We start from the raw sequence: 26,778 nt of genomic DNA, 5'->3' as shown, positions 1-26,778 counted from the left end.
AAATGATGTAAACATGAAGAAAGCATGACTTAAAATCAGCCAAAGAAGCACGAAAATAAGAAGTTTTCCCTTAAAAGTAGCTTTGATCTCTGGTATATGTGCATATCTTTGCAAGATATTAGAAATAAATCAAAACTATTTTATAAAAAATTAGTAACTGCATCAGAAAACAATTTAAGTAAATATATTTTTAAAACTTGGAAATATGCTTTTGACATTGCATTGAAGAAGTAGCTTTAACCCACTTTAACTGTGGCAGACTGGGGGTATAATGAATAATGCTGAAAACTGGATGTATTTGTAGTAATTGTAGGCCTTATTGTGAGTTTCCCACAATTTTGAACACTGGCTCTTTGGCAGTGGGAATGAAATTAAGATGGCCCATCCCTGTGTTAGTGTTAAAATGTAAGAAGATAGTCTTGAAAAGGGTTTAAAAGTATGGAATTTAATGTCAGATGTTCTGTATTAATCCTGTTTTATTTTGAAGAAAGTGTCAGGTATTCATGTCACTTACAAAATGATTTAAAAACATTTTTTTCCACAGTCATATTATATGTAGTGCTATGAAGATGTATTCGTGCTGTCTGACCTCTAGCAAGTGAGAGGTGAACCGTGGCCTCCATCCAGACCATTAGTCAGACACAATCATACAGCTTCATAGCAGATTAGTCTGCTGTATTAGGACTTAGAGCTCTATTAATGTAATCCCTCTGTTTTAGTGTGTCCCGGGTTTTAGGGGCTTACATGTGCACACCCACACACATAGACACACACACACACACACATACACACAGTTAAATACATGTATGCACGCACGCATACAAGCTGTTTGGGTTATGGAGTTCACAATCAATGGATTAAGGTGAAATTTAGACTGTAGCTTAATGGACACGACACCAGCATCCTCTAAATGTGATCTCTCTGAACAATCGCACACACGCACGTAATGTGTGCAGAGTGTATGTTCATCCATGTTTATTCATCCATTACTTATTTCTGTGTGAGTGCTGGATTTCTTTTTGAAAGCACTGTACCGTACTGGGCTCTAACAGTTGATGTCTTTGTCAGGGCCGATGAGATCGAGATGGTGATGACCGACCTCGAAAGGGCAAATCAGGTAACTCCCCCACATCTGCCTCTAAGTGTTGAGCATGAAACAACCGTATTATCCTTTAGATAGTAGACTTTTCATGTTTTATTTTTACAATTCAAGGAAAACAAGCTGAAAATTCTGTCTGGAATCAATAAGAGAAGAAAAATGTACTGATTCATGTCAGTTTAATTCTAACATTGTAGTCCTGTGATGTTCTTTATTTTTTCCACTCATTAAATATGTTAAAAAGACAGAAACAAACACTGGAATCATTACTCAGACTAAGGAATATGTGTTTATGGAAGGCCTAGCATACAAACCCCAATTTTAGCAAAACTTGGGACAATTGGTTATACATGTAAAGAAACGGTATATAGTCATTTGCAAACATTTCCCCCGTATTCAATTTAATTAACCACAAAGACAAGATATTACATGCTCAAACTGAAAAATGTTTAAAAAAAAAAAAAAACGGGTTCCTGCAGATCCTTGAAAAGTCTTAAACAGTTTTAAATTGTACATTTCAAATGTAAGGCCTTAAAAGATTAGATTTTTACCAGTGAGAGGTCTTAAATGTTTGGAAGGCATTTTGACTAAGACAAGTCCTTATCCAATCTTTGATTTCTTGCCAACTTTGTATGATTTTAATCATTTTCCTCTAAAGATTTTTACATAAATATTCTCCATAATTTAGAGAATTCAGAGTTAAATGTTCTGACTTTCCTATAGGAGGATCCCAGACCCCTCTCTGATTTTATTTGACTCACTGTGATTTAATAAACTTTGTTCTGTTGTGCAACACTAGTCCAGTTCTCTTACATCTGGGCCACCAGGTTGCCCACTCAAGAATCTTTGCAGCCCACCCTTATTTTAACAGTTCTTCCTTAAAAAAAGCATTATTCTGCTTTGTAATAATTAAACTGTTTAGACTCAGCTAAGCACACCTGCAAAAATGTGTTGTGATAAATATCAACATACAACTTATTGATAGACTAGAGGCATCAAAGAAAAGAAATTGTGGTATTTATGACCAAAATAATTCATTTTGCCCTATACCATTTGACCTATCATAAACAATTCATTCGATCAGAAAGTTCAGCCCTGGTCTGGTGTACCGACAAGTCTCATGCCTTTCATTGTTTTTACTGTTTACCATGCAAAAAGTAATATAAAATTTTCAACATTCAGAGGTTAAAAAGTCTTGAGTTTGACATTTTAAAAGTGTCCTGGAACCCTAAATACACACAATCAATTTGATGCCTGCAACCCATCCCAAAAAAAGTTGTGACAGGAGCACTGTGATTTACTGGCAGCCAGTCCAGTGTGTACCCTGCCTCTCACCCAATGACAGCTGGGATAGGTTCCAGCCCCCCGGCGACCCTGAATGGGATAAGCGGTGTTGGAAAATGGGTGGATGGAGTAACAAGAATAAACTGGTAAAGCTGTGGAGTGCTCACCTGTATTATTCCCAGACTTTTCTTGCTTCTGTGCCAACTTTTTCTAGATGTGTTGCAGTCATCTGTTTCAGAATGTGTGTATAATTCCAAGTTGATCAGTTTGAGCGTTAAATATCTTTGTGTTGTATTCAGTTGAATTTGGATAAAAAGGATTTGCAAATCACTGCTTTCTTAATTAATTCATAATTTACAAAATGTCCCAGCCTTTTTTTGGAGCTGGAGTTAAAAAACTGTAAGGAGTGACATGCTTCTTTCGTGTGTCGAACATCAGTGTAATTTGATCTGATCCTGCACACACACTGTCCTGGATCCTTAAATAATTACTGGAGCACCAAATGTGAGTTAATCCGCTGCTGAAAATAGTCCCAAAGTAATGTTTTATTTACTCCTGTTAAATTTACACTTTTTAAAGATTACAGTGCCTGTTTTTTCTTTTTAAAATCTTTAATGCCTTTCTCAAAAACCCTTTCATGTATATTGTTTATATTTTGAATATATATATATATTTTATTGTATTGGCTTCTTCAGCAGGATATAACAGACTTAGGGCTTAAGCTGTGCTCAGACTAAAGGAGTTTTAGACCGATTTATTCCTGATTCACGCCTTCTCACATTGAGAAGAAATGTGATCCAGGATCTGGGCTGGTAACAAAATTTGGGGGATTTTTAGTCAAGTAACTTTGAGAATTTGTCTTTACTTTATCAGGGATGCATGGCTAATTTTAACATGTTTGATGTGATGCGGTGGCTCAAGCACTAGAGCCAAACATTGCTATTTTAATTTGAAAAATGTTGCTCTAAACAGATTTCCCTGTCTAATTGACTCAATGTGTCACTAATTCATGAGTAGATAGCTATAAACCAATTATTGCAGAATAGCTGTTTAAGTGTATTTTCATTATTATTATCACACACCACATTTTGTTTATTGCATCTTATTGTGAGTTGCCCTCTGAATCTTTTTTGCAGGGGCTTTTTGCTTTTATTTGTAAAGACAGGACAGTAAATGGGGTCAGAAATCAGGACAAGAGTGCGGGGGCTTAATGTGGGAAAGGAACCACAGGTTGGATTTGATCATGTGCTGCCTGCTTGGAAGTCTAGCTCCCATGCAGCCCTGACTTCTAGGCCAGTGGTTCCCAACTTTTTTACTTGTATCTAAGAAAAGCCAAGACCCCCATGTATTAAAAATGATAGATTATTGTCAAAAATAAACATACATTTTAATTGTTTCATGGAAAAAATCCTAAAAAAGACAGGTCACATATGTTCATCATACCAAAAGACTTTGTGTAAACTATTTAAGTAGACTTTTGCCATGTTCTTAGTTAATATATGCTGATCTAATTTTGACAATCTCTGAGCGGCAAAGCCTCTTGCCTCCCCTACAATCTTTAGTAACCCACCCAGGGTGTCCTGGATCCCAGGTTAGGAAACAGTGTGGTAGGTCATCTACACCATGTTGCCCTGTGATTCATAACCCTTTCTGGTTTTGAAAAATATTTCAAGCACAAGTCTTAAAGTTGACATTGCAGCTGACAATGTTTTGATGCGTTGTCAGCACAGTCCTGTTCAGTGAAATTAAAACTGACAGTTAAGCCTCACCTCACGCTCTCCCTGAAGAATAGATGAGCCATTTCACCATCATTTTCTCATCTGCACTAGCAAAGCCTTCTGATTTTTTATTTTTCTCACAGAGAAAGGGTACCATTGCAAGAAGATGCACATACATCTGGCTTTTTATTTTAAAATCACAGAGAAAAATGTGAGGTTTCATTCTATAAATATGATGCAACCTGGTTTAAAAATCAGCTAAAAGCTGGTTTTAAACATCCTGTGGTCTAAGCTTGCCCAAGTTTTGAGATAGATTTGTGATAAGAATCTGTGAAATCACATTCTTGATGAGCGAAAAGTGATTGTTCTAAAGTGTGAGCACTGCTGTTTGCTTTAAATGTTTATAACACACCTACTAAATCCATCCAGTTAAACAAAATAAGCCCTGCAGCGTGCCCTCTGCCCCAGCGTTGTAAATATTCCTGTGGTATCTGTTAATGTCATTGTTGTTAACTTTCATTATTAGCCTCAGAGTATGATTTGTGGCTAAAGGGGTAGCATAGGCATGTAATGTTAATATTAGCCCAAAGGTTAGCACTCTAACTATAATGCCACACACACAAACAAACACACACTATTCACACTTCTGATTTGAGGTTTACAGTGGATGACAGCGTAGCCTCCAGCTCAGTCACAGACTTTTTATACGCTTTTATAAGGAGAAAATGGAAAACAGGATTTTTCCTTTTTTTTGCAACGTGCAGTCCAACTCCCACCCAGTCAATAACAGCTCTCAATATGGTTGCAATTAGAAACACTGTGGAATCGGCTCCCTGTAACTCCTAATGACGGCAAGCTGGCCACTGTTGCAGAAGAGTCCCTGCTGGAGCTCGCCACTTCTGCCATAAACACAAGGCAGCGGGAATTGTCTCAATTCTCAGGACTAATGTGAGATTTTCAATTAAGGAAAAATTCACCCACGGCCACTGTTTAGCACTTTGTTTGTATTCTCTTTGCCTTCCTGGTTTGTATTATGTATTTCTTTATGCTGGAGGCAACACTGACACTCAGGAAGAGCATGATAGCGTCTTGGGAACTTTAATTCAACCTTTTTTTATGCCATTTGCTGAACATTTGTTATACACTGAAAAAAGATTGAGCTGGAGGAATGCTGAATAATCTTTACTGTTTCATCCCCTTAAAAACTGATGATGAAGCCACACGACCATCTTTAAAAAGCTTGTAAATTTCAGGCATACTAGAGTATCTTTCCTTTGTGGCCTTTTTACATCCGTTCATATTAAGTATGTTTCATGTTCTCCAGCAGGAAATTAAGACAAGTGAGGGATTTTGTGTACACTGTAAAAGCACATTAAAAAAGTAGCTCTGAATTGAGGAATATCTTTATCATGTTTGACAGTTTCAGTCTCTCCACTAGTTGATGTTCCTTCAACATTTCTTCTCTTCATTGCAGCGAGTGGAAGCAGCTGAGAGAGAGGCAGAGTTGCTTAGAGAGCAGCTGTCCTCCAGCAGCCAATCGCAGCCGCTCAGCAGCCCGGCCAAAGCCGACCCCGACACGGTATCACAACTCACCACTTCTCTGACTTAATGGATAAATGACAAAGAGGTATCGATAGGCTAAAGATCAGCCAAACCCCTCTGATTGCAGCTCCAATTTATGGATCACTGCGGTCGCTGATCATAAAGGTCGGGCAGTGTAGTCATCAATAACACATTGATCTGTTGTCTGATATATTGATGTCTGAGGAAAGGTTGCTAGAGTTGCACTGGTGATTGGTTTATTGATTCATTGATTCCCTGGACCTATAAAGCAGACCTCAGATACATATTTTGAAAGCTGTGATTGGTCAGCACCTCACTACTTATTATTGATCATAACCACAATCATTATATTGATCTGTTCTTTCAGGCTCAGGTGTATTGATCACTGTAGAGTTCAGCTAATTTATCCGACAGCAGACTTTTCTGAACATTTGTGTGCATTGCCTTCAGGAACAGGCTTCAGAGGGGGCATCCCACTCAAACCTGGAGGCGGAACTCAGGGCCAAAGAAAGGGAGACCGCCCAGCTGGTGGAGGACGTCCAGAGACTGCAGGCCAGCCTGACCAAACTCCGAGAGACCACCAGCTCCCAGATCACACAACTGGAGCAGCAGCTCAGCACCAAGACTGCCACCCTAAAGGTATGAATATCCGAGTTCAGTTGTTTATCTTTACAAGGATTTATGTTATTTTCAAGTACTTTAGATGTTTATTTCTAAGCTTTATTGTGTGGTTTCATCCCACCTGTAACTAAAGTGACACATTTACTCGCTCTGTTCTGTCATCCAGAGATAAATCACCGCATAAGTACGTGACAAAGACAAAGATCCAAGGACTCCTTCATTATCATTCTCATTTCATGTTATTTCATCTCTTTATCTAAAGGAACTGGAGGAGAAGCTGCAAAATCAAGCTGACTATGAGGAGGTGAAGAAGGAGCTGAGGTAAGGAGCATGCAAGGAGATTTGTTTTTCTGAGTGTGTGTGTAAATTCCGATCATAGATCTATTTATTGCATGCCTTTGATGTTGTTAACAACGTTAGACAAGATGCAAGTCTTAATTTAAGATGAGTAATTCAATTGAGTGACCTTATGAAGGGGAGGCTTGTTTGTCTGTAGCGCTGCATTTTTTTGTTTCACACCCTGCCCTGAATTCTTTTTTTGTCCTTCAGAAACAGAAAATAAAAGGCTGGAACTCTACATGATTTATAAGTGTGTATGTGCATGTGTGTTGTCTTTTGTTAAGCGGTTAATACAGAAAATTTCTCTTTGTGTCTCCGCAGTATCCTAAAGTCTATGGAGTTTGGCACATCTGACTCTGTTCAGGTAAAAGAGACATTAAAGGCTGGTGTTCAGATGTTAAAAATGAGAGCAGCTTCACAGTTGAGGAAAAATATGAACGATTGAACAGTTCCTATAGTGCAGCCTTTCCCAAACTTAGGGCCTACCTGCCAACATGTAGGTTTCAAAATATGGGGAATTTTTTGGGGGCTGTGAGGGTTGCCAAGAGAGCTCCTCCTCCAGAAAATCTTTAAGTTTACCACTTTATTTTCGCTGTTCAAGTGTATTATTATACACTTATTTCTCATGAAATGGGTTTCTTTTAGTGAAGAAAGAGAATGAACCAATTATGCCTATTTCATTCAAATATCAGCCCCAGTGTCTGTTTTTTTTTAAATGATACTGAATAATACCGATTTTAATAATACCAAAGCGAAAATGACAGAAGTTTTCTACTTTACTTAAGATTATCCAGGTCATAACATAACAGGGGATTCACTGTAAAACGAGGTGTTCGGGAAAGGTTTAGGAACCACTGCTATAGTGTACAAGGAACAATTTGACATTAACAGATTCCATTCACATGTAACTCGAGTCCTGACTCTAAAACTAAAAACCTTGGAAAAATCTCACAGTCAAACATGACTGCAGAGTAAAACAAACATGGCATATGACGGGAAGAAAGACTTGGCTTTTAATGTTTTGATTACCTATTACTGAAAATCCACATAGAAAAGAGAAAACTTTTCAGCTTTGTGGAGCATTGAGTCAGTTTAAATGAAAATGAAAAGCAGGTTGCAGATTGCAAGTCAAAATATTGTATCAATAGAAAAAATAGCCAGCTGTTATGAAGTGATTAGTCTGCTGTTTTGCCGACTGTCTGTGCTTACAGAAAGCTGACTTTAAAGCCATTAAAGAATTTCAAACACGGCAAATACCAACTAAGATCAGAATAACAGAATGAGTATGAGCTATAAATGTGATGGCACAAGATCTGTGATGGCACAGTTGATGCTTAGCTATCCTTGACATTTCCTCCAAGGGTTCCCCAACACAACATCAGTGACAAAAATAATGATTATATATGATTAAATATGATTATACCAACTTCACCTCTGTAATTAAACAGACCAAGAACTACTAATCTATAAACCATTTATTTCACAAACATACACAAGTAAGGATGTTAGTAAAAATGAACTTCATGGCATTTAGTTGCATTTTCTTCACCACTGGAAAAGTGCCCTCTAAAGCAGTGGTTCTCAGCTGGTCAAGCCTCAGGATCCACCACCAACTCCTTCATTAGAAACTGTGACCCAAATTACAGATGTTTTTCAGTCTGATTTTTTTAATGGAAAATAGTAGAAATTTGTTTCCTGAAACACATTTCTGGCCCACTAAAAAAGGCTCCACAACCCACTTGTGGGTCCCATCCCACCAATTGAGAATGCCTAGTCTAAAGGGAAGTTTATCAAGTTTTGTACTCTGAGAGGGCACCATATCACATTTTGCCCACTTCAAGGGCATGTTGACGGTACTTTGTCAGATTTACCCTACTTGGAGGATAAGGAAACAGTGTAGAATTTTGCCCACTTACAAAGACATTTAAGAAGCACTTTGTCAAATTTTGTCCACTTAAAGGTGACCAAGGTCTCCCATTTAGAGGGCACCTTGTAGGGCAACCTGCCAAATTGTGCCCACTTAGAGGGCACCAAAGGGGGAACTTTGTTGAACCTTGGAGGCCCACCTACCCCTGGGGCTTTTGGCCTTTATCCGGATAGGACAGCCGAAGAGACACAAAAAACATGGGGAAAGACGAGGGGGAAAGATGTGCACCAAACAGTATTGAGACTTTGACCAGTGCATTGAAGACTATACCCTCTTTGTATGGGTGCCTGCTCTACCCACTGAGCTAAACCAGCACCCAGGTTTTTAAATTTTGACCACTTAAAGTGCACCCTAGAAATGCATGTCGAGTTTATCTACCAAAGGGGCATCCAAGAGAGCACTTGGGCACCTTTTTTCCAACATTAGAGCCCCTCAGAGTCCACCAGTGCACAGTAATGATCATGCTTAACAAAACTCAAATTTTAAGTTATTTCAAAGTCATATTCTGATTTCCGTTCTGGCTGTCTGATCCATCAGGACTCTTCCAAACCTCTGGAGGTGCTGCTGCTGGAGAGGAACCGCAGTCTTCAATCTGAGAGCGCCGCTCTGCGCATCGCCAACACTGAGCTCAGCGGTAAGTCTGAGTCCAAATGTGAAGTCACGGTTTCAGGTTTGGATCTCAAACCTGCAAATGTAAAAGAATCCTGCATTGATGGGGAGTTTAGATGAAGTCTCAGCTGCAGTGCAGACATGAAGTGATTCTTTTTCTCTGAGAATACTTAACCATGCTTAAATATGTTTGTGATATTTGGTAACATACAAAATAAATGCAAATCTGTCACGTTCCTGGAACATTTATGCCTTAGCCCCACACTTCATGCAAAGGAAATAAATGCACATGTGGTTTCTTTGCATCCCGCAGCAGGAGGTCAGCCTGAACAGTAGCAGAGTTGCAGTTTTTACACAAAAATGAGGACATAGTACTATTGGCCCTACATCAGGTCTCTTGCCCTCTGCAACAGTGTTTATGGGTTTGAAATGTCATTGCTTTGGGCTTGAATAGTTGAATAGCTTTGAATTGATTAACATTCACAGTAAAGGGAGCTTACTGTCTTACTCAATCATGTTAAGTCTTAGTGGTTATGCATTAGAATAATATTTCTCTCCAGTGCTTATCAACAAGATGGATTCTAGTAGTTAAGACTGAGAGAAAATTGTTTATTTCTGTGTTTGTTTTGGTGAATATGAAAATCATTTGAACAATTGAGAACAGAGGTGAATTAAGGTCTTTACTCAGTCAGCACAGTCTTTGTTTTTTGAGGTGAACTGCATCTATTTTTTTGTTCAAATGTAGATGTTTTTATTGCCTTTTGTTTTTATATCCTGGCTGTAGTTTTTATGAACTAAGGACTATGATTCTGCATGAGCGATGGATTAATTCAGTGTTTAGGAACCCACTGCAGCAGCACAGAAGAGGACTCACATGGTGTATTGCTATCTAAGGACATCGTTTTACCCAGTCCAGTTACTTCCACTCTGCCTGCGAGAGAGAGAGAGAGAGAGAGAGAGAGCGCGAGCGGCTGAGCCATGGGCCGAGCTAATCTGCCTAAGTGGCACAGTGTCAATTGTTTTGTTTGTCCTTTTCTTCTTCCAGGCTGTAGCTTACAAGAAAGGTTGAAATCACAAATGCATGGGCACTTTGTCTGGGGGGGTTGGCAAAAAAGGAAAAACAAAGTTCACTAATTTGGAAAAGACTTGATTAAGATAACTTTTGTTATTTTTTTTGTCTCTCTTTTTTTGGAACCCCTTTTTTGTTGACTCCCCCATAATGCATGGTGTGTTTGACCTTTCTTGTAGGGTCAGCCAGGCGAAAAGGGACAGAAGAGTCCGAACCCAAGGAGGAGCCCATGCCAAGCGACCCCTCTTCCTCGCCCCCTCCTCCTCCCCCCTCTCTCCCTTCCTCCTCCCAGCTCCCCTTGTCTCGCACTCACACGGATCCCCTCAACACTGCCACCACCACCAGCAGCGGCGAAGCGCACCCTTTCACTCCCACAGGCATTGGCCAGGACTTCTACTCCCCTGTGTTTCCTCTGGTGGGGGGGAAGATGGCTCTGAACTCTCTGATTCAGCGGCAGCTGCTCCAGACCTTCTACTCCAAAGCCTTGCAGGAGTCATCTGGAATCCCCAGTGGGGCTTTACTTTTCACCCCCTTCACCCCCACCCTTAGCTCCATCCCTACCTCCACCCCTGGTTCCGGGTCTGCTGCCATCCCTCTGGCAGCCAGCAGCCCCCAGCCACCCCCTGCCAGCCCTGACATAGCTCCAGTAAACGGGAGTAGCACTGCCGGCAGCGCCCCGTCCCCGTCGCCGAGCCATTCTGACGCCACCACAGGGAGCATTCTGGACGGGGAGGATATGGACACGGCAGAGATCGCTCGGCAGGTGAAAGAGCAGCTGATCAAGCACAACATTGGTCAGCGTGTGTTCGGCCACTACGTGCTGGGACTCTCCCAGGGCTCGGTCAGCGAGATCCTGGCCAGACCAAAGCCGTGGAACAAGCTAACCATCCGAGGGAAGGAGCCCTTCCATAAGATGAGGCAGTTCCTCGCCGATGAGCAGAACATCCTTGCTCTGCGCAGCATCCAGGGCCGTCAGAGAGGTGAGCCTGTGTATGTTAAATGTGTCTGTGTGAGAGAGATTGTGTGTCTTGCATGTGTGTGTGTGTGTGTGTGTGTGTGTGTAGCCCTGCACAGAGACATTGATTAGCCTGTCAATATGGACTAGCTTTTTATTTTTCTTTCTCTTTCCTAACTCCCATCCTGTGCCACACCTGTGTGTTTTGAGTCACGCACCGATCCCAAGAGCCTCTCCTAGCTATAGTGGTCAATACAGAAACCTTTCACACATCAATAGTATTGATCGGTTGGGGAACTAGGAGGTAGGCAAGGATACTGTTAACTACGGGTGGATTCGATTAGCCTGGGCCTGCTTTTGTTAACGCATCAGGACATTTCTGATTGAAGGTGGACCCCATGTTTAAAAAAAAAAAAAAAAAAAAAAAGTCCACCAACCAAGTCTCAGACATGCAGTCTGTTTTAAAAACTACACTTATTGTGTCCTGTTTAATATGTGCTTTTACATCATGAATCTCGCTAGTCTGTCAATGTAGTTTAATATTCCTGTAGGAGGTAGAGGTTTGATTCCTGCAGGGGCCACAGATGGTAAAGATCAATGCTTTAATGGTACTATAAAATGCACTGGATCGAAGAGTCCACACATTCCATACATTTGCAGATCATTGTAGGACATCGTATAGTCTAGCTGTTAAAGAAAACAAACACACAAGTGCTGTAACATAGTGTGTGGTATATTGTTTTTAACAGAGGGCTCAGGCCAGCCCCAGCTTAGCCGAGTGTTTCAGGATGTCCCGAAGCGGAGAGCCCTCTCCAATACAGCTTCACACACAGGTCTGTCCCCTTCACACACAGAGATTCTAGCACGTTCTGTCCGTGTGGCATGTTTGTGTCAGGGTGAACTGTATCTATCGCGTGTGCGTGTGTGCTTGCGTGTGAGTTGGGGTTTATTAATTTGGGATGCAGATATACATGTGCCTTGAAGATAACCGCACAGCTCCAGTGACTTGCGTCAAAGCAAAAGCCAGCATGTGTATTTAAGGATTTTATTGCTAGTTGTTATTCTGTGGGGAGCATTTACTGTACGAACCCTGTAGCACATGTGCATGCGTGAGCTCCAGAGGGACCAGAAAAAAATTATGACAATCCCTCCAGTGTAGTAAGTTGAAGCTCAGTGTTGGGAATGTTGTTCTTTGTGCTGTGCTATGGTGTAATTATTCAGCGTCTTTATAAGCTTGGGTATTGTTCTCTTTACCAGCTTCCTACTATGTTATCGCTGCTTTTAATCTGACAAGATTTTTCATCTCCTCCAATTCCCTCTGCCCTTTTTTGCAGGTAACATTACCGCTCGTGTCCGCACCCCAGAGGCGGGTTCAGACGAGGCTATCAAGTCCATCCTGGAGCAGGCTAAAAGAGAGCTGCAGGTGCAGAAAGCTGGTGAGTCTGTGTTTTTTCTCATCCTCAGAGGATTCAAAGCAGTGAAGATGATACATTCTGGCTGACTGTTAGTTAGTGTCACTCATGAATTCTTTCGTCTCTCGCTCAACAGACTTGTCCCATGCCCAAACTTCATATGCAGGACTGAAAGGAGGGGGTGGAGGGGGGATAGGAGGCGGAGGGGGCAGCGGCTCAGATGAGGCCATCCGCTCTATCCTGGAGCAGGCTCGCAGAGAGATGGAGGCCCAACAGGCTGCACTGGAGCCCATCCTCAAAGCCTCGTCCTCCTCTTCCTCCTCCACTTCATCACTATCTCAGAGAGATCTCCTCAGCTCCTCACTCACTGCTCCTCTACCCCCGTATAACCCCCTGGCCCTCTCCCTCAAGAAGCCCCACAGCTCCCTCTTATCCTCGCCCTCGTCCCCATCTCCAATCCTGGACTTTAGCTCCAGCGTGAAGCGAGAAGCTAGGACTTCTTCAGGGATCGACTTGTCTACTGACGGAGCTCTCAGGCTGGGTCGAGGCTCTGAGGGGTCGGCCCGCTCTGCTAGTTCTGGAGGTATCGGCTACTGGAGGGAGCAGTGGTGGAGCAACATGCATACGGATGCTCGCAGGGGGATAGGCAGCCAGACAGGAGACGAGAACCACAACCAGGAGGACTCCAAAGAGGTGAGGGTTGCAGGAAAAACACTTGTGTGCATGGTAACATCGTAATACTTAAAGTATTAAAAGTTTATATCAATTTAGCAGAAATGAAAGCTTTTAAAAGTATTACAAAGGATTGAATGCAAGACTGTGAGGTCTTAATTTTGTAGCTGTGATCTTTTTTCTGTATTTGTCAAAAGAAGTTGTAGTTGTTTTACATTTAGTTTTAATCACAAGTTAGATTTTGATGAAACTCCACCAGATCAGGCAAGAGTCTTCACACTTGTTTGTGTTCTGGTCTGTTGAGCTATCAGTGCATCCTTAAAGCTCTGCTGTGTCCCTAGATAGCAAATTAACAATGTGATCATTTAATGTGTGCATGCAAGCGGTGGGTAAAAGCAAGTTTTGTGAAAAGTGGTTGGAGGGGAAGGTGTTGGAGCTGAGGCTGGGGCCAATGACTGTTAACATTTTACTGGGTTTTGTAAATACAAAAAGAGCTTTGTAGTGAAGCTTTTGCCCTGCATAATACTAGCATACAGTCTGTTAATGTTAATGCTGTTAGCATCTAAAAGAAAGCTTTATTTCCATAATACAGCAACAAAAACTATCTGCATTATTTTGGCTATGTTTTCACATTTTCATCTTACATTCTGCACAAAACATGCATTTAACTGTGTCACCAATATAACTGGGTTTTAAAATATATCAAGAAAGTCTTGAAAAAGGTCCTTAAGTATTGAACTGGATGTCAGATTTTCTGTGTACCCTGGGTCAACAAGTAACAATACTGTCACCTGTACATTTTTTGTAACACTATCATAGGTATGAATGTATGTCTTGTGTTATAGTGCAAACATGAGGCATAACTGATGCAGCCATTAGCATAGTGGAGTGATAAGTGACAGACAGCACTCTTGTGCTTTTGTAATTAACGTGCAGCACCATAAACAGGCAAAACGAGGGTTCTCGCATCTCAAAGTTTGATGTCTTTAGTAGCAGCAATACAGCAAGTGCGATCACATTGCACAGCGTCTATATCAGCCTATCTGAGGCTTTAACACAAGCTGTGAGCTGTAATGGATTGATCAAGCCCAGCGCTGCAGTGATTCATCTTACAATGGATTAAAAAGCTCTTTAAAGGTTTCAGTGTGCATTAACAGCTGATCAGGAGATAGCAATACACTGAGCCACATAGCTGAAGTTTGCAAAAAGTTTAGTTTACAGCTCACTTTATAGTAAATAGGAAGTCAGGAATAAGTGTATGACTTTGGACACAGCCAGAGAAAGGGGCTGTGGCATTATCACATGAACTCTGTAACTGCTTAAACTCACTGGTACCTTTGATAAAGCTAAGTTAAATTAATGATAAATGCTATTTCCATCAAGCTCCTCACAATATAAGGGAACAGTTGTTATTTTTTTTTACAATCGCTTTTATTGTGAATGCCTACATCAGGAAATATGTTATAGCTCAGTGGTTTTCAACTGTCTAACAACAAATCGCTGCCCAAGTTTTCAAACACTTTTCAACAACACGTTTAGTTAATTGAACACGTTGCTGTTTGGAGCCTGTTTGGACCAAAATACGTGATATAAAAAAGAAAAGGGAAAAACCTGACAAATTCCTACCCTCTTTCCCCATCATTATGTGTCAATTGTTGCTATTTTTCCAGAGAACTTGTGAAATTACCTCATTATCATGGGAAAAGTAGCCATTTATTGCAAGAAGAGGAGATAAATTAGTTGAAATATTGATCAAACATTTAAATTTACCCAGTTTAACAAAATTAAAGGTATCGATGCATGTCCAATAAGGACTTTTCCCAGCTGTGTTTTTTTTTTTTTTTTTTTTTTTCCCCAGACACCTAGTCGCGACCCACTGAAACTGCTCTGCAACCCACCTTTGGGTCCCGACCCAACAGTTGAGAACCACTGGTATAGCTAGTAGCAGCTGTACTCACCTCAGCAGGAGAGAAACAGAACTTAAAACTGCAGGTGCTTTATAAAGAAGTGACCTCAGACAGATTTCTAAAGTCATTTTTCTCTGATCTTATGCTCAGACATAAGTTGGGTATGCCATCACAGGGTTGTTTGAGGGGAGAAGGAGGGCTGAGTATGTAGTTAAATGTGCCAACTGATTCATTTTTGTAATAAAGTGATATAATAATAATTAATACAGTTACCCTAAAGGACAAGAAAAATACCATAATACCATGGTACAAATTTTAGGCCATATCGCCTAGTGCTAGCGTGTACTTTCCCTGCCCTTGCTCTGTTTTTATCTCTGGGTTTTTAGTCCACAGCGGTTGCATGTCTGAGCCATTTCTCCGCCTGTGTGTTTCAGGGAATATTGAGTGACAGTCTGTCTCGACACAAACCGTGGAACAAGTTGAACCAGAGGAGCCGAGAGCCGTACCTCCGCATGCAGCCGTGGCTCAACGGAGACCAGGGGCAAAACGCACACATCCAGCCAGCTCCCAACCAAGGTAAACAAATCACAGACATACACACACATTAGATTCACACAACCAGGCTCCTTGGGCTAGAGCATTATTCTGAAAGCCTGATTAGAGCTAGTGGCTAGTTGTTACTGTCAGACTGTCACTCACTCACCCCTCCCTCCTCCTCCCACCCCTCCCTCCTTCTCCCACCATCCCCCCATCCTCAGTGCTGTGGCAGTGTCAGCCAGCAAGCTGCTGGTTTGTCATGTCATAGACAAGTTAGTGTTGCAGCGCCAGATGGCAGCTCTGCGTATGTGTGTGCGTATGCGTGCTTGTGTGCGTGTGTGTGTCTCTCTTTCTCTCTGGGGGTGTAAACAGCAGCTAATGTACACTGACAGCTCCTCATGACTGCTCTCTTCCAGCCTGCTGAGCTGCACAGCAGTACTACACAGACAGAGACAGGGAGATGAAGGAAAAGGAGGAGGAAGCCAAAAAAGCTTCAAACTGAAAACTTAAGCACCTTTGCTGTTTGTTTAACAGGAATTAAATTAATTGATGTTGTGTGACTGAAGTCCCTCCCAAGCGCAGCAGGGAGAGGAGATGAAACTCGGTTTTCTCACACAGTAACATATCTCCTAACCTGTGTGATCTGTCTCGCTCTGTCTCCTCTCCTTAAGCAGAAGGTACACCGAAGACGTCGGCGAGCTGCAGCCCTGCTCCAGAGTCACCTCTCAGTTCAGCTGAGGAGTCTGTCAATGGCCTCGCCGGGGATCCACTCATTTCTCAGTCCTCCAGTCTCAAACCTCTGTCTGAGGATCCTTCAGGTGGAGAGTCTCAGCCCGGCACCCCGCTGCCTCTGCCCGGTCATTCTGGTCTCAGCATCCAGGAAATGGTTGCAATGTCCCCTGAGCTTGATACCTACGCCATCACCAAGAAGGTCAAGGAGGTGCTGACTGATAACAACCTCGGTAAGATACACAGGAGCAGCTTTCTGTGCAGTTTAGTCACTCTTTTTCCCTTTTCCCCCTCCCCACTCTTCTTTATTTTTGATGAATTATTCAGCCTTTGAATCAGTTCCCTGAAATGACTTTTTCATTTCCTCTCTTTTGCCTAACCAGGCCAGCGTCTGTTTGGGGAGACTATCCTGGGTCTGACTCAGGGTTCTGTCTCAGACCTGCTGGCCAGGCCCAAACCCTGGCACAAGCTCAGCCTGAAGGGCAGAGAGCCCTTCGTCCGCATGCAGCTCTGGCTTCAGGATCCACACAGTGTTGAGAAACTCATGGATATGAAACGCCTGGAGAAGAAAGGTGTGTAGTGAGAGCAAAATCCTAGCTAATAAACACATCCATACGGAGCAGAATGCCTGCTGAAAGAATGGAAAAAACACAGAGACAGAAGATTAAAAATTCCTGTTATCTGCTTAAGCATGCACTTATTTTCTAAATACAATCAGAAATACATGAGTAGCAGCCTTTGAATTGCACATCTGCACACAGTATCCTTTGTGCAGGACAGCAGAGCATGTTGTGCAGATCACAGTCATCTTGGTGTGATGTCAGTACCAATCAGGACCGCAGACATCACATACTGTATTAGATGTGACAGCTAGGGGACTGCCGGGGGCCTGCTTACTCACAGTCATCAGCACTCCTCTTCATCATCGTCATCATCATAATAATCACTAGTGTCTATAAGCTTGTATTTTTATCATTTGTTAGCCCTCAGCCCGCTCTATCACTCCCATCATCCTTTATTCCTCTCTGTTTGCATGATGCGTTTAAGAATCAGCAAAGCCGAGAGGCCTCGCCCTCCCCGCTGCCTCACAGTGACCCCCGACTGCCCACTTGAAGCTCTCTCAGCGGAGACGGGATGCGCATGTTTGAATCTGCCAGCAGGCACAAGCATCCAGGATCAGTTTACCCTCCTGATATTGCAAACTAGGCACAAGGGCAAAAAACAAAACTGACCTTAAACCAGTGCGTTTGGGGCCCGGGCGGGTGGGGTTCAACTTCGTTTTAGATTATTGACCCCAAAGTAATGCATCCAAATAGCATCGGGGAATAGTCCTGGCCGACAGCAGAGCCCAGAGGAAAGACACAGACCTAGTCTAGGCTAACCGTGTTTGACCCCTCACCCTGGTGGTACGAGCCTGTGAGGCAGCACACAACTTTCAGAGCGGTCTAACCTTGCTCTGAGGGGTTTTTCCCTGCTACACTAATATATCTGGCAGCGTGTATTGGGGTTGAGAAAATGTCAACCTCATGTAAAGCTGCCATGAGCTGTTCATTTTCAGCCGCTGCTGCCCGCAGAGAACGATGCTGCTTGTTTGCTTTAAAATGGAAGAGATGCTTTCATTGTTAAAACCCCTGAGAAAGACAACGACACCACCTAGTGGATGTAGGAGAGGATGGCAGGATCAGGTATAGAAAATGATTTGATGTATATTATCTTCAAGAACTTGTTATAAATCACACCTGAACTATAACTATTTTTTGTTCAAGGAAATCTTCTATCTTAAATCTTTAAAATCTTCAGTACTTTAAGTGTGTTTGGCACTAAAGTTAAGCCCAGAATAAGTAAATGAGTCATTTTTAGTATGTCACAGTCGAATAAGTGGTCAGTGCAGATTTAGAGTGCATTCACACCTGGCCTGTTTGGTTTGTTTGAAACAAACTCGAGTCCGTTTGCAGAGTTTGATTTGTTTGTGCTGCTGTGAAATCTGACCACCAAACTCTGGTCTCAGTCCACTTCCATTCACACTCTGGTGCGGTTCATTTGTGTTGTGAGCACGAACCGACCTTGATCCGGGCTAACTCAGGAAGCATTGAGCTTGTCCGTGGTGCTGTTGTGAAGTGCTTATTCCTCTGACCTTTTCAACGGGGCAGATGTCTCTGTACACTCCCAGGAAAGCGATCAACACTTGATTAATTGATGTATTATTAGAGAAATAATGCGATTCATGATCTGTTAATAAACAAACACTCACCGCTCGCTGTGGCGCACACTATGGCAGACTAATACACACACAATGCTGGGGAGCATGCTCATTCTATCCCTTTTGTAAATTACCTTATTTTTGGATTTATTCTGTTGCATATTGTCTTCTGCTGTTAAGTGCAAAATATGTCATTTGGTAACGTTATCAGGTTGATTAAGATCGAAGTATCAAACAAAGTTCACTCTTCACACAGTTCTTTCATTTATTTCTTTATTAAAGAGATATTTGACTCTCAGAATATTTTTTTAAATGTATTTATCTCAAGTTAAAGTGTCAAAGTTGTCTGCATATAGGTGCGTATACATGAACTGCAAGAAACTGACCAGTCAGAGAGCATTTTCCTCACACATCACAGGTTTTAGTCCACTTATAAATGCCCCCATGTGAAATGTGATAAATCTAAAATGTCAGATTAATAGTGTTGGGATAAAATTGCTGGACTCATTGTTTTATTATGTACAATTAATAAACTATCAAAATGCCGATAAAATGTTGCTGCTGATAGTATTGTTTTATTTAGCCAGCATCTGATCGATACAGTATAACACAATAAGGTACATTACAATGAGATACAATACTAATGTATTAATAATGAAGGAAACTCTGTTGCCACATTTTAGGTACAAAAACATAACACAAGTGTATTTTAAAGTCTTAAGGTGAAAGTCTGAAATTCAAGGAAGCTGTGGTTAAGAAAAATGATGGATTGAAGTAGATGAAACTTGAAATATGTCAGTTATTAAAAAAGTGAGAAAACAAGCATTTTTTTATATATGAGTAGCCGAAATAAGTTATTTTTAAAATAGTGAAGCTTCTGTAATTAATGGTTAACAAACTTAGGATGAACTTTCTAGTGATGGACTAATTGAGTAATAGATGTATCCCAAGACTGATCAGCTGATCAATAAAAGCTGCTCTGTCTGGACTTGTTAACCTTGGAGATATATATATATATCAGAGTTGATGCTCATTGACACAAAAATAAAGCCTGGTTTACCACAGCTAGCATTGGCATTTCATAGCAGTATTATCATTTTATTAAGGATACTCTCCAGTTGCATATTATCTGACGCGCTGACTCCTCTTGGTGTATTTTTTGTCTCCATTTAGCTTACATGAAAAGGCGGCTCAGCTCCCTGAGTGACAGCCATACTGTGGACACGGGATTGGTGGGGCCAGAGTACATCCAGGGCTCCCAGAGCCCAGGACAGCAGCATCTGAAGAAGCCCAGGGTGGTGCTGGGCCCTGAAGAGAAGGAGGCCTTGAAGAGGGCCTACCAGCAGAAGCCCTACCCCTCACCCAAAACCATCGAGGAGCTGGCCTCCCAGCTCAACCTGAAGACCAGCACTGTTATCAACTGGTTCCATAATTACAGGTCAGTAAAGAGACCAGCTTGAATTAAGCCTTTATAAATTCAGTACACTGTACAATCCGAATCATTTTTTCGTTTAAAAAAAATGAAGCTTTATGTTTTTTCTCTATAATTTTACATTTGTATAATTGAGTTTTAGAAAGGTTTTCTTCTAAATGTTAATACTGGGACTAAATGGGCCTACAGTATGTGGATATTTTCAGCCAGAGAGGGTTTTGGTTTCTTCCCTGTCGTCCTGAAGGGCCTTGAGTACACTCATACAGTGTTTTTACATCTGTCATATTTTAAAATGCATCACGCCTGCAGAAGAAAATGTTTGATTTTATGGTGTGAGTTGCGTGACTAAACTTGTGTGTCTTCACCAGGTCACGTATCCGGCGAGAACTCTTCATAGAGGAGATCCAGGCAGCTGGAGGGATGGGGCCCGGCAGTGATGGGGGCTCCCCTTCCCTCAGAGGGTCCAAATCAGGAGAGGGGGACAGCTGTGATGGGACAGAATCTGAGGGCACAGTGGAGACACGCCAAGGACTGGGCTTGAGCCTGGAGGATCACAGAGGAGGATGCAAAGACCATGACATGGAGGCTGAGTCTGAGGCAGGGGGCTCTAATAACTCCCCTGCCCAGCTAGACTGCAGCACTGCAGGCTTAGTCGGGCCAGGCTCCAGCTGTGGGCAGGGTGGACTGGGTCTCTTCAGCCTCACAGAGGCGTCCTCCAGTAGCTCTGCCTCTAGTACAAACATCCCAGCCTCTGGCCCTGCCAGAAACCCCAGGGACAACAATCTGCGCAAGAAGAAAGCAGCCAATCTGAATAACATCATCCACAGGCTGGAGAAGGCTGCCAGCAAAGAGGATCCCTCAGAGTGGGAGTTTTAGCTCTCTCTGACCGTCCCTCGTCCCTCTTGTCTCATAACCTCACGACCTCGAACCTTGGACCCCTCCTGCTTTGTTCCAGTTGGAGAGTGGACACAGCCAAAGTCAAGCTCAGCAGCCATTTTTATTACATAGAGGCTTTCCCAAAAGAGGAAAGAAACAAAGAGTGGTTGGCAAAACCCTTAAAAAGAAGATTTACTGAATACCTAGAAGAACAAAATAAGAGAACCTATGTGTCTCTCCTTTTTTTTTTAAACTGAGTTTTGTTTTTGTACTGAGAAAAGCACTTAGCCGTCCTGCTGGCCTCCGGCCCTGCTGTACCTCCCCCCTATCACCAGCCACTGGTGCACCAGACTGGTTAGCCCAGAGCTGGGGTCTGACCCACAGCTGGGCTTGAAACCTGGACTCTGAAACACAGGCAAGGCCTGACACAGCAGCTGTCACAGTGATAGACACTGATAGATGATAGATAGAGACAGGAACTCTCTTACAAGAACTCTCACTTTCTTAAAGGAGATTTTTTCCGCTCTTCTTCTCACCTCCCAAGTGTCCACAGACCTCCCCTCACTCAGTGAGACGCCTCATTTTTCACACTGTAGAGTGACTGTTACAAACCCTTTGCCTTTTTCACTCACTGCGTGTGTGTGTTAGTGTGTGTGTTTGTGTGTTAGGGGTTGTGTCTGCGTGTTTACACACCCAAAAAAAGGTGTGTAAGTTTGTGTGTGTGCTCTCTTCTCAATGGCAGCATGTTTTCTTTTGTATCTCACTCCTACACTCTTAGAGGGTAGTGTTTGGCCTGCCGGCTGAGCTGCCATGGTTACTGATGTAAGAAAGATGAACTTTGACCTGTTGTGTCCCATATCCTGCTGACAGCCATGTGATGGCCAGAAGGATCTCTTTAATTCCTTACAAACACGCACTCATCTGAAGAGGAAGGAAGGAAGGATGAAACCCTCTTTTTGCCTCCTTAAACCCTTCTTTTAAGGATGAAGGATGATCTCTTTTTTTCATATTGCAATTTGGTTGCCAATAAGAGATTGCACAGTCTATTGACTCTAAAGAGTACAAAATAGGGAATTTTAGGAATCATTTTTAATTAGTACAAAATAAGAGCAGAAAATAAGAGAATAACAAGTTACTGTTTTAAAAAAAATTAGAACGGAAAAATGTTGCATTGGTGAAATACGATACGATGAATTCACGTAGTACTGTAGCTGTCTGACATGGTGATACTTTACGTGTCTCTTGTTGTTTTTAGGTTGTGAACGTTCACAGCTTTTACCCAGCACTGGACCTGCTGGGTGTGTGTGAGACTTCTCAAAAAAAAAACCTTCTCTGTTCACAAACACTTGTCTTTTTATAGGCCAAATCAGGAAGAGCGTGCGTGCTTGTGAGCGTGTGCGTTTTGTGTGCATTTGTATTTGCCTGCATGTAAGTCAGGGTTGAGGTCAATTCACTCCGACTGAAGAAGCAGATTCTCAATAACGACATTTTTGACTGAAAACGTTGGGCTTTAGTGAATATTTGCAACGTACAGATGTTGTCAATCTGTACTTCTGTTGGCTGCCGTTTAAGTGAATTCACCCCCACCCTGGTGTGAGTAGTTACACTCTCCTCCAGTCTCTCCTGTATCCAGGGATGTACGTCTTTTTGCATTGAATTCTACTGTATACACTACAAATTCTAAGGCATATCACCTCCTCCCTGTCCCACACAAGCCCTCAGTGCCTGTCAGCCTACTGCCTCCCCTTTGTGTGCGTGTAAGCGTGAGTGCATGTACACACACGCCTGTCGATACAAGCGTGTGCACAAGAGCGTGTTTGATTGAGGAGTGTTCAGTGTTTCCAATGAGTGGGGTCATATTTCGTATCTACTTGCACACACTACTAGTGCACAACTGACACCCTTCTTTAAGCTGTTTGATGCGTTACCATTACATTAATCTTCTCACACAGTAGTGTAATACTATGATTTACTGTAGCTTGGTTTTATTGCTATTTTGCATTTATAGTTTGGTTTTTATTCTGCTTATTTATAGGTGCTGTATTTTTCATTTAATGTCTTATCATTTGAGTTGTCTATTTTTTAAGGGATTATACTGTTCCTGAGGGCAAGTAACATTTTTATTAGACGTATAGACTGCCGGCAGTATTGGTTAATATTTACAAAGATGTACTAGTTCTCATTTGTTTGTATATTCATGAATCCTAAAGTTTAGTGTCATTTCAATAGCTTTGAGAAATGTGTTTGCTACAGTTCATGCTCCCATAAGCATTAAGCTTTTTACCACAACAGTTATGCTCTTTAATTGCTAGCTAGAGAATCAAAGGACATATCAAAATCAGTGAATATATTATAGCATATCTCTTTTCCTGTTTTCTACTCTCCAATAATGTTTTTTTTCTCTCTTGGGCAAGCCCAACACTACCGCTCGACAGGGCATGCAGCTTTCTTTAGATAGAGTTCGCCCGCTCTCATCACGTCATTAACAGGTCCAAGTGTGTACTCTTTGTCGAATACGTCAAATGAAATTACCTAAACATGAGATCACATGTTAACTTGAAAGAGGTCATATCTGCCAAATTGAGATTAGAGAAGTGTACCAGCGAGCAGGAGTGCTACGCCACATTGAACAGGAAGCCAGCCTATGATTATGCAGACATTTCTATAGCAGTCCGTAACAAAGCACTTATTAGGATCGTTTTTAAGACGTACCTTGGACAGGGTCTGTAAACACTACAGCAAAGTACGATCCTGGGATTCTGGGAAATGTATGCCTTTTTTAAAAAAAGTGGTTGTGAACCAAGCACAGACTCTTATCTGCATCTTAACACTAAAATCAAAAGATAGCTGAACATGAATACTGTATTTTAATACAGTAGCCCCCTCAACTCAAACTGTGTGACAGAACGGCCCGTCATCTTGTACAGTTGTAGATATTATACATGTTTTGGTTTCTATCCAAAACCTCCACAGTTGATCCTTCAGCCTCCCCTTTCCCTGACTCTACATGTTGGCAGCCTGTCAGAGAAACTGATAATCCTGTTGCACTGCATTAAGATGCAAAATTGTAATGAATCTAATAATTTTAAAACTCCTCAAACATTGGCTCTCCGTGTGGACGACTGATGTGAAACATCTGTCTTCTGCAGAAACTGAAGGCTTATGCCTCTTGTCGGACTGCTCGGACTGAAGAACCACAGTGTTTCATGGTGATGAATAGCTACTGTAAAGTCTAATAAGCACTTAACCCATTACCCGTTTTATAGCCAGATCCATCAGCTCACCCGAACCATGTGAGATCATCAGATTTGTGCCTTTAACTGCCAAGCAGGGCACCAAACTAGTGATGTCATTAGATGTAGACGATATCACCTGATTTGTTGGTAATATATCCCATACCTTGATCTAGATTTATTTCTTACGCTCCATGTTGGTACTTCTAAGTCTCATCCCTCCTGAGAGGGCTGTGTGTAATTGCTGGAGTGAAAAAAGACAAAAAATGGAAGTTGTGTTTTCTCATGACTCACCTGCAGACATGTTTTTTTTTAATTTTATCTTCATTGTTCCCACAATGCATTTCTGTCATTGTACATAACCTTACTAGCAACGAAAAGCGAGAGCATTGAATGAAGGAGGACGCATGCAGAAACAGCGTACACTGTAATAACACTGAATTTACTCATAGGGCATTTTGTATTTTTCTGTTTGTGTCAGGTTTGCTGTGACATTAATAAACGGCACTACAGGTATTGATAATGACGTGTGCCAATTCTAATGGTTATTTGGGAAAAAGAGACGTGTAAATACAGTCGATCAAGTAGCTATTGATTCACTATAGTCACAGTATGCTTTTGTTTTGAAGGCAGGAGGAGAGAAGGGACGATTCAGGACTTTTTCCATGATCCACAGATATTTTTCTACAAATTTAAATCAGATGATTCTATACACTGTTGAATAACATTGTAAAGGTGTAACAGATGCTGTATATCATATCATGTTTTCTGAAGTTGTAAAGCTTTACTGTATGATCTGTTGAAGTAGTGGTTATTCATTTGACATATTAGTTGTAATGGAAGCCCGAACAGCAGCACTGGTCACCATATTCAGGAAAAAAGAAAAAACAAAAAAGAAAGAAAAACCTCAGATGTTTTTTGTAATACTTTTAGAATATATCTTATGAAGTGGGTTTTTGTACGGAAACACTTTCCGAATCAGCGGTGCTGTATGCATAGCACACTCAGTAATACATACACACAATACAGCACAATACACTCATCCTTTCAACTCCCCCCATCTCCCGCTACTCTCACCTTTACCTGCGTGCTTTTTCTGTGTTTTCTTGCTCACCTCTCACATTGGCTTCAGATCATTTTTTTAAGTCTTAAATCATTTCCTCTTCATGCTTCATCATACTACCCAGAGATCAGCTCTGGATCAATAAAAAACATTTCAGCGAACGCTCGCTTAAAAAAAAAATTTAAAAAAAAAAAAAAAAGAGGAAGCAAAAAGCCAAATAGTGAAATAGTTTTCTCCACCTCTGTCGAAAGGTTGCTGACAGTTTTTCTGAATGTTGCTACCTTGTGTTGTCGCTTCAGTTCACCCATAGCTTAAACCACAGTGTAGTCTGACAACCAAATGACCCGGGGAGGGGGGAGAGCTTCACCCCCTTCCCCCACACCTCCCCCCCAAATGGAAAGCTTTAAGATGCTTGTTGAGGCTTTAGCGAATACAGAGTGTTTTAGACCATTTTTTTTCCAACCTGTCATCAAGAACGTGGAAGTAATAATTCTCATAACTTCTCCCACTGCTTTCTTTTTTTTATATGTGAGTGAGTGTGCGCGTATATGTGTGTTGTAGTACAAAAGGCTGCATGACTGTAAAGGGATGGTTAAGATTTTTCTTTTTTTGTTTTGAAAGATGTTTCCCTAGCACTTCTGTCACTCCTGAGATGCTTTTTTTCTCCTTTTCGGGGTGTCCTTCCCCTTTTGTTTTTCCTCATGTATCATGGTTTCGTTATCTTTCTATTTACTAAACGTATCATGTTGTTTGTTCTCAGCACTGTAAAACAGTCCCTTCTACAACATTGAAAAGCAATATCACTGTATGAAACGTTCACAATGTATTTGTTATGATTGACATTTGATTCATCATCATTATTATTCACATGCACCCTAGGTGTGATAATTGAAGTAAATCTCTTTTATACAAATACTAAAAGTGTGCCGTGGCTGTTTTTTTTTTTCTTGTTGAACACATGGATAGTAAAATAAGTATTCTCAGAGAAAGAGATGAGTTAGAAAGCCAGGAAAGATTCAGGCAGTAAAAAGGGGGTCTTCCATTTGCCTCTTCCAAAGGTGAGTTATTTTAGGAACCTTTAATAAAATCCTCCATCAAAGTGAATCGTAAATATTTTATATCTACACATTTTCCCTCTGCTCTCAACAGGCCGTTATGCCGACCTGCAGGTGGAGTTCTCGGCTGCGGTGAGGACGAGCTCCGAGCAGAAAGAGCTCATCCTAAAGCTGGAGCACGACCTGAGCACCATCCAGGCCTTGTCCTCCCTGCCCCGCCCAGACACAGAGGGCTCAGAGGTCAGCAACCTGGAAAACATCCCAGAGCCGATCAAAGAGGCCACTGCAATGTTTGCTGGTACGTCCCTAGATTTAAAGAAATTGATTCCAGCCTCCCCAGAGATGATGTCGCCTGCTCAGATGTCTCATTACTGGACTCATGCATCGAACCAGTGGTTCTCAACTGGTGGGTCAGGACAGAAAGAGGGGTGTGAAGCCCTTTCAATTGGGTTATGAATATATGCCAAAAAAAGGCTTA

At 41.7% G+C, this 26,778-nt stretch overlaps 1 protein-coding gene across 1 annotated transcript in view; it reads left to right on the top strand.

Annotated features, from left to right (window-relative positions):
- cux1b (cut-like homeobox 1b) overlaps nt 1-26,385 on the top strand; it is a 105,854-nt gene extending 79,469 nt beyond the window's left edge. Inside the window, 15 exon segments of the mRNA XM_041797104.1 lie at nt 1,069-1,117; nt 5,576-5,680; nt 6,115-6,303; nt 6,548-6,606; nt 6,946-6,988; nt 9,089-9,185; nt 10,409-11,209; nt 11,934-12,017; nt 12,519-12,620; nt 12,733-13,289; nt 15,610-15,751; nt 16,387-16,674; nt 16,825-17,013; nt 19,815-20,079; nt 20,442-26,385. Of these exon segments, the coding sequence (XP_041653038.1) occupies nt 1,069-1,117; nt 5,576-5,680; nt 6,115-6,303; nt 6,548-6,606; nt 6,946-6,988; nt 9,089-9,185; nt 10,409-11,209; nt 11,934-12,017; nt 12,519-12,620; nt 12,733-13,289; nt 15,610-15,751; nt 16,387-16,674; nt 16,825-17,013; nt 19,815-20,079; nt 20,442-20,949 (3,478 nt within the window). The 3' untranslated portion in view covers nt 20,950-26,385.
- The last annotated feature ends 393 nt before the right edge of the window (nt 26,386-26,778 follow it).

Source organism: Cheilinus undulatus, linkage group 2 (assembly GCF_018320785.1).
Source record: "Cheilinus undulatus linkage group 2, ASM1832078v1, whole genome shotgun sequence".
NCBI lineage: Eukaryota > Metazoa > Chordata > Actinopteri > Labriformes > Labridae > Cheilinus > Cheilinus undulatus.
Note: the sequence above shows the minus strand (reverse complement) of the source record. Positions and strands in the feature narration are given on the sequence as shown.